Source organism: Sinocyclocheilus anshuiensis, unplaced genomic scaffold (assembly GCF_001515605.1).
Source record: "Sinocyclocheilus anshuiensis isolate Anshui unplaced genomic scaffold, SAMN03320099.WGS_v1.1 scaffold164, whole genome shotgun sequence".
Classification (NCBI taxonomy): domain Eukaryota; kingdom Metazoa; phylum Chordata; class Actinopteri; order Cypriniformes; family Cyprinidae; genus Sinocyclocheilus; species Sinocyclocheilus anshuiensis.
In genome coordinates, this window is record NW_015557128.1 from 383504 (window position 1) to 392075 (window position 8572).

Genomic DNA, 8572 nt, shown 5'->3' on the forward strand with positions numbered 1-8572 from the left:
TGGCCCAGCTAACCAATCACAACACACACTGGCCCAGCTAACCAATCACAACACACACTGGCCCAGCTAACCAATCACAACACACACTGGCCCAGCTAACCAATCACAACACACACTGGCCCAGCTAACCAATCACAACACACACTGGCCCAGCTAACCAATCACAGCACATTTCGTATTTCAGAAGGCGGGCCTTCATTTGATACAGGAACTATTCGAGCCGTTCATGCCAGACTGAGAGAGAGGTGTTGTAATAATGTAAAATATCTGAAAAATAATGTGTTTTTCAAACAACTAGTGTGAGTGTTCTAGTACACCCCCAAAACAAAATCAAGACTTTGTAAAAGAGCATAATAGGACCCCTTTAACATGCTGAACCCGGAACATTCCTTTAAATAATGCTTCAGCAGTCACACAAGCTGTGATTTGTTTCAGCTGCATTAACGTGCATTTGTTTCTTTGTGTTTGTCTCCAGGCATCTGGTTGTGACAGCACAGAGATCCCAGATGAGGTGAAGTTGATTGGCTTCGCCCAGCTGAGCGTCACCTGATAGCATCTCATTACCAGAGCAGAAGGACGGGGAGAGTGAACGCTGCAGGAGACGCCGCTACCGCATTCAAGACCTCTGCTGCAAAACTCCCACCTCCTGCTCCCGTTCAGGTTTTCCTTCTCCTCCCGAATCAGCTGCCCTCTGCACCTGTTCAATCAAACGCAGCACTCTTATTCAAACACACACACTTTTGCCCTTGTTCCCAGACACTGTATGCCCTTCACCAAAACATTCCAGCAGCCATTTCCCAGAATTCAAAGCAGGAGCCATAATCTCAGGAGGCAATAGCTAGTGAAACAAAAAGTTATTTTTAATTTTTTATTATTATTATAATTATGATTGTTATTGTGTTACCTCATAGCTCTTACCGTATTATTATTACTGAAAAAAAAAAGCCTTTTATTTCATGTAAGTGTAGCGCAGATCGTAGACCACAAAACTAAAGTGGAGAGTGGAGACGTCTCCCTCTGAATGTAAAAAGCACATTTTCATTCTGAATGTTAACACATTCAAACTGTATTGTACATAGAATACATGATGTCTAAAATAAGGGAATATTTTGTTGTTTTAGCTCAAAGAGTAAAAGAGCAGAGAACCGAATGCTGCCATGTGCAAACATGCTGCTTTCTTTTTTCGGGACAGTGTTGATGCTTCGACGCTAGAGGTGCCTTGTTAATTTTAATCCGTGCCTAAGAGACGTAGGTTACAGGCTTGAAGCTGTTCGGCTGACACCGAACAGGAAGAACGTTGCTGATTTACAGATTCGCTCATAGTATTCTCACCGGTCAGTGGCTCGTGTTGGTTACCAGCTGATGCACTTTGATTTCATGCGGTGCGATGTACGTGCACCTGCGACGCTTACGCAATAACTATCCATGTTTAACCCGTTAACGCTGACAAACAAGGTCATCGCTACCACAACGCACACCTTAATCCTGATATATCATATTCACCAGACGGCCGATGGTCACGCGTCACTTTTACAGCACTCGAATGTGTTTGTTTTTGAGCCCAGAATGCATCTGTCTATCAGTGAACAAGAAGTATTTTGTAAAGGAAACCAAATGTCTACTACTGAATGACAGAAAAGCCATCTGTGTGTCCAAAACCAGTATAGTATATAGTATAGTACTTGAATTAAATGATTCTGTTCTCAGCCCAAATGTAAATAAATATTAAATAATTTATTATTATGATTAAGTTGAATTGTGTTTTCTATATACCATGCGTGTTCCCTCCCTACTATTCAGCCCTTCTGTAATCATCAGAGAATATAAACTTTCTGCGAAGGTACAACAAATAAAACAGAATTGCTACTATTAAACCGGAGCATGGCTGTGTTTTGGAAGAAAAGGGACTCTAACCATATAATGTGATTATGATATTATCTTTTGCCTGCCTCTGTGTGTTTCTTTATACAGTAATTGCTATCATTTACCACCGGCAAACCCTCAGAAAGAGATTCCATTACAGTGTTTTAGTATCTAATCGTCTTCTCATGAAATGGGGAGAAAAACGATCAGATTTATGTGAGATGTGGAGCGTTTATGTGAGCACTTGAACTAGTGGGATGGGGAATTTATCAAATACCTGAAATGATTTAGATCGAGATGTAAAAATTAAGCAAACTGTGATTTTAATGTTTTTTTTCTTTATTATATTGGTGCATACTATACATGAAAAGGACAAATTATTTGTGCTTATTTTAAGAAAAAACATATTTCAGAAATATAATTTCACTTGATTTTAATTGCATTTTTCTACAGTAGCTTAAAATATCACCTTAAGCTATTGTATCATATTTATCTTTTTAGCCTTGATATATATACACTCACACACTCACTCACTCTCTCACACTCACACACACACAGACAGTGTGCGTATAGACATTAAATTGCAGCATTGGTTATGGATTATGGTTTTTGCATTTGTTTCATGCATTATTTTGTACCCATGGAAAGAGCCAAAATATTTTTATATATATTTTACATAATATTATATATTTATATAAAACTAATTTGTTTTTTCAGTTTATTTTAATTTTTCTTCAAATTTTTCATTTTTTCCTCCAATTTCTTCAATGCAGTCAAAACTATATTTAAAAAAAAAGGCAAATTATTTACTTGCTGTCCATCGTGCTGTAGAAGGGGTTTAGATGATGACACTTCTTGGGTCACAAAGATTTTTATTTTATTTATCTTTATTTATTGTAACAGGGAAGATCATGTAGACAGAAAAGATGGGGATTTTGGATGAAAAATGTGGGACATCACTTTTTTGGCTGTTAAAAATGGCACATTTTTATAATATAGGCTATATAATAAAATGAATGTGAGTTATAGTCAGATGTTGTGCGATTTTAATTGTTGCATCAGACCTCAGAGTTGGGACTGGCCAAAAGCACTTTTTAAGGTAATGGGACACCAAAGTGTGCCACTATTCAAGTTAAGTGCCATTTTTTTGACACTATATTCACTCAGGATGCTGATTGCTTTTAATTCCGCCTTGACAACAGCCTCCTGGAAGGCATCCCATAATAGACACCCATTGCTGATTGAAAATCGGTTGCTGTAAAGCACTGGCTCCATTATGACACACACACACAGCAACGCCAAAAACTGTCTTTATTTGTCACGGGTGCTGACAGAGTTTGGCAAGGCCAGCGTTTGGCACGTCTCGAGCTGCCTGACCAGTCTGCCAAGTGGCACTACTGTCGGCATTTGGCAGGACAAGTGACTGGTGAAATCCTCCAAGGATGGAGAAGGTGGGATGGACATTTTACTGGATCTCCACAGCACATTTATGCTGTCATGCTAAAGGTAAGTCATCAGATTCAAAAGTGACAGAAATTTAACAGAATGGTTTTCTAAACAGGCTCATTGAAAGTCAGAAAACAATTTCCAAACAAGCAAATGTTTTACAAATCAGCCCTACTCTAAATGCATAATGAGTTTTCAAAGCCATTGGAAAATGGCCATATGGCTGCAGACAATACCCCAATTTTCTGTAAAACACTAAAAAACAGCATTTATTGTAATATAATTTATAATGTAATGTTTTCCTATGAATTTGTCTTCAGTCTTCACTGTCACATGATTCTTCAGAAATCATTCTAATTATGTTCATTTGCTACATTGATACATTTTTTCAGGATTCTTTGATGAATAGAAAGTTCAAAATAACAGCATTTGTTTGAAATCTTTTGTAACATTATATAGTCTTTGCTTTGATTCATTTATTGTGGGCCGGCTGAATACAATTATTAATTTCTTTAAATCTTTGACTTGAGATGACCGTTAGTAAATTATTTTTTTATTATCCCTTTAGAATCTTGAATATAAATGAGCAAAACATACAAACAAAAAGAACAACGCTTCAAAAAAAAGAAAAGAAAAGAACATTGTTATATATTTTTATGTGAAAAATACACAGTATAATACAATAGTACCCACTGGGGATAATATGTTCATTTTTGTTTTCACAGTTAAATGTCACGTCCCCTCAATTACTCCAGACAATTGCAAAAGGAAAAAATAAAACGCATGAATCACATTTTGGCCTCAATGAAATCAAATCCACTTTCAAGTGTTCTGCTTTTTTTTTCATGTTTCTCACCTTCATTATATTCCACATTTACACTGTGATCCTTACGCAAAGTTTCTACAGGTTTGACAATGTACGGTAGATACTCACTAAATGACACTTGATACCAAGCGTTAATGACTTTAGATATACAGATTTACAGTATAACTACAAACATGAGCTGTTCTGAAGCAATGGTGTTCAACTTCTAGGAGTAAGAAAATAATTTTTATACTTATAAATAAGGAACTATACATCGCGTTATCTTTTTCAAGAAAAGACGTTTCTGAACGTGTAAACAAACAATGCAAGCGCTTTCACATACAGTAAACAAAGCAATGGTACTTTCGTTTGTACAACCAGAAAAATGTGCAAAGAAAATTTAATGATCACGGACATTCTGCTGTGCATCCAACTAGGGCTGGAATAGGGCTGGCGATAAATCGAAATGGAATCGAGATTGTGATTCGACAGAAGCTGCGATTGTCATGCGTATCTTTCAGTGAAGCACGGTTCTGTGATCAGCAGTAAATCTCCATCCAAAGGCCAGAAGGCGCTCTCGCGCTGAAACTCCAAATACGCCGCGCAGAAGAAACCCAGGAAATGCCATCGCTGCAGCTGAATAAACAGAAGATTCAACTGCTTTCATTGATTCAACGTGACTAATAAGCAGCATTTACTACACAGAGCCGTAATTCACTGAGAAGCTATGCAAACAGCAGTCATTATCGCGTACGATTTCTTCGATTTCAGAATCGCGCAATAAAATCGTCTGCGATTTTTTTTTTAGTAACTTGTCAGTGAACTACGGCTATGTGTAGTAAATTCTGCTCCATCTGAAAGCATGTGATGACCTGCTGATTACAGAACCGGCTTTTTTAACAAAATGTGCATGACAATCGCATTCAATTAATCGTGCAGCCCTACATCCAGCCAAAAGAAACTCCAGCATGTTGAACCTTCATTAGTTTTAGACAGACTGACACAGTTATATTAACACGAATAGCACATTCCCCAACCGATTCTCAAACAATGGGCTCAGCGTGTTTCGAAATCCTTGAAATGCCCCAGAATGATGTTAGTGTTTCTAAGAAAGGACTACAGTTTGTCCCAAGGCTCCTTGTCGCATCTGTGCATCATGGGGATTTAAAAAAGGGCACAAATACACATCCTCGGGCAGCTCCCACTAACACTTGAGATGCTTCTTGCTGGTCATGTCGTTCCAGATACGATGCATCTCCTCAGGGGAGATCTGGTGTACGGTAATGACTCGACGGTACCTGCAAAGACTGTAGGCCATTTTCCAGTGATTGAAGCCACTGTTCTGATACGGGTGAATGGCCAGCTTCCTCAAACACACCCCGACGTAAACGTCCTCCAGATGCAAGAGTCTGGTGTGCAAGGACGTCTTGTAGATGAGCTCCGCAACATCCGCCGAGAACACGTACCCAGTGCCGGAGCAAAACGGCGGGTACTTGCTCTCGGGGTAAAGGTCTTTGGGCATGTACCACTTGCTGCGCATGTCCCGAATGGGTCCGCCGTTGATGACGTATCCCGTGAAGTACCTCCGTCGAGGTTTGGTGGCCGGCTTCAAGAGTTTATACACCAAGTTGTCCATGTTCACGAAGATATCGCTGTCCGTTTTCATCACGTACTTGGCTTGGTTGCAGAAAGTGGCCACCCAGCGCATTCCCATCAGCGTTTTGAGAGTAAGATTGTGGTACGAGTCGATGAAGTCTTCGACTACGATGTCGTGAAAGATCTCGCTCTCTTGCTCCACCATCTGGTTGAGCACTGCGTCTGTACTGCGTCCGAGAAGAAACAGCGTAATGATGCGAAGGTCGCTGAAGGTGCTTTCGTCGCCCCACGTTTCCCTGATGGCTTGGCGGGCGTCAAACTCTTTGTGCGTGGTCGTGATGAGGATGACGAGGAAGGGCACGTTGGTTTCGCATTTCTTGGGCTCATTGATGATGAAATCGAAGGCGTGGGGGTTCAGTGGACGCGTGCGGATGTTGCTGAAGGTTGTGGTGGCGTTGCTCTTGAGCGCTTTCGCCATTTTACGCGCCGGGACGGACAGTTGGCTCACGTAGGACGTCGTCTGACGGGATATACTTAGGTACCACAGAGCGCTGGCCCAGCAAACGACCGTCAACACGTAGAGGCATGACACTTTTGAAGGCATTGTGATGCATTTACGTGCACTTGGAGCTGTAGATCTCGAACAGCCTCGCAGCCATTAGCGATGGTAGCTCAGGCAGAAATGCAGAACCCCATGACGTCAGCTGTCAGAGCTGTCTTCTCTTCGTATGAAAGAGGTGGGATTTTGTAGCAGGCTTTTGAATGCTCCCTGACACTCTTCTGCATGTTCCACTGAAATCTGAAAAACAAAACGGCAAAAGTGTGTTCAGAACAAAACAAGACAAGTGGGTTCCTCAACTGATGTCTAGGGACCAAGATGGACCATATGTAGTGAAAAATATAATTTTTCATTTACATATATGCAATTGACAGATGCTTTTATCTAAAGCGACACATTGTATTCATTACACATTTTCTTTTTTTTTATCAGGTTTGCTTTCACTGGGAACTGAACCCATGACTTTGCTGTTGCAAGTGCCATGATCTACTGTTTGAGCTACAATACAGTTTGACAACATAAAATATGCACAGAAATATGCTGATATTAACCATTATTTTAGACGATATTTATTAAAATTCACAAAACTCACAAAAGCAGAAATACTGTATTTCTGGACTGCCAAGAAATTTACAATGGTGTACAACTTTAACACACTGAAAAGCTCCTTGTGCCTGATGAAGACCTGACTGGTCGAAACATTGTCCTGCACCTGAACCACATTTTTGGGTCTTTTGGATGTGTGCACATTTTTGCACTGCTTTGATATTGGTAAAATGCAATAATATCAAAAAAACAAAACCAATAAAAGATGATTGCATCCTGATCTACCATGAACTATCACTATTTTAAACCGTGTTAGACAGATTTCAACATTACTGATATTGCCACGTACTGGCTTTTGGATTATGGTAGAAAATAAGTTCTGTGACAACAAAAGTTTTTGATTCTTAATAAATAAACCCTTTTTATGAATTTTGAAGCCTGTATACAATTGTCAGAAGTAAAGAGCTAAAGGTAAAGAACTACACCATGGTTGCACATCTTCAAGATCACCAAGTTTCCCAACAGCTCGTTCAGTATTTACTACAGGCGAAAAGGATAAAACATTTTAACTAACAGATATAACTATATGCCTTTGCCCAGCTGATTATTTGAACCGATGACTTTGCTGTTGCAAGTGCCATGATCTACTGTTTGAGCTACAATACAGTTTGACAACAAATAAAATATGCACAGAAATATGCTGATATTAACCATTATTTTAGACGATATTTATTAAAATTCACAAAACTCACAAAAGCAGAAATACTGTATTTCTGGACTGCCAAGAAATTTACAATGGTGTACAACTTTAACACACTGAAAAGCTCCTTGTGCCTGATGAAGACCTGACTGGTCGAAACATTGTCCTGCACCTGAACCACATTTTTGGGTCTTTTGGATGTGTGCACATTTTTGCACTGCTTTGATATTGGTAAAATGCAATAATATCAAAAAAACAAAACCAATAAAAGATGATTGCATCCTGATCTACCATGAACTATCACTATTTTAAACCGTGTTAGACAGATTTCAACATTACTGATATTGCCACGTACTGGCTTTTGGATTATGGTAGAAAATAAGTCCTGTGACAACAAAAGTTTTTGATTCTTAATAAATAAACCCTTTTTATGAATTTTGAAGCCTGTATACAATTGTCAGAAGTAAAGAGCTAAAGGTAAAGAACTACACCATGGTTGCACATCTTCAAGATCACCAAGTTTCCCAACAGCTCGTTCAGTATTTACTACAGGCGAAAAGGATAAAACATTTTAACTAACAGATATAACTATATGCCTTTGCCCAGCTGATTATTCACAGTACATGACATTCTGAAATGTTATATTTAAATATGCAAATGACACATTATCAAATCAAATATGCAGTACTTTGCATAACTCTGAGCATTGGATAAAGTCAGGTTCAAAATTCTTGTTTCATTTTGTTGCCATATTAGAGCTAAAGGTTTTTACAGAGGGGATTTCTCTTTTATCACTCCATAAATTAGAGAATACTGTCAACAGTCAGACAAATCAACATGTATTAGGAATAAAATGCTATATAAGTCAGTGAATGATATAAGAACAAACTGCTCTGTTTTTAGAATAAATAAATAAATAAAATAAAGTTTAGTGCATGTTAGTGCTACTGTGGAGATTCCGGACTCTCTGTGAATGAGAGAATTCAATTCAATTCAAGTTTATTTGTACAGCGCTTTTCACGATACAAATCGTTGCAAAGCAACTTTACAGAAAATT

At 38.8% G+C, this 8572-nt stretch overlaps 2 protein-coding genes across 2 annotated transcripts in view; one reads left to right on the plus strand and one right to left on the minus strand.

Moving 5' to 3' along the window:
- The window catches only part of LOC107677925 (STE20/SPS1-related proline-alanine-rich protein kinase), a 71433-nt gene extending 69513 nt beyond the window's left edge, over window positions 1–1920 (plus strand). The window contains exon 18 of the mRNA XM_016472993.1: window positions 476–1920. Coding sequence (XP_016328479.1) covers window positions 476–550 — 75 coding nt within the window. The 3' untranslated portion in view covers window positions 551–1920. The remainder of the gene's footprint in view (window positions 1–475) is intronic.
- A 3136-nt stretch (window positions 1921–5056) lies between these two features.
- Window positions 5057–6490, minus strand: LOC107677908 (beta-1,3-galactosyltransferase 1-like). Its single transcript, XM_016472974.1, has one exon. The coding sequence runs from the start codon at window positions 6312–6314 to the stop codon at window positions 5319–5321; it is 996 nt and encodes a 331-aa protein (XP_016328460.1). The 5' UTR covers window positions 6315–6490; the 3' UTR covers window positions 5057–5318.
- Between the last annotated feature and the right edge of the window lie 2082 nt (window positions 6491–8572).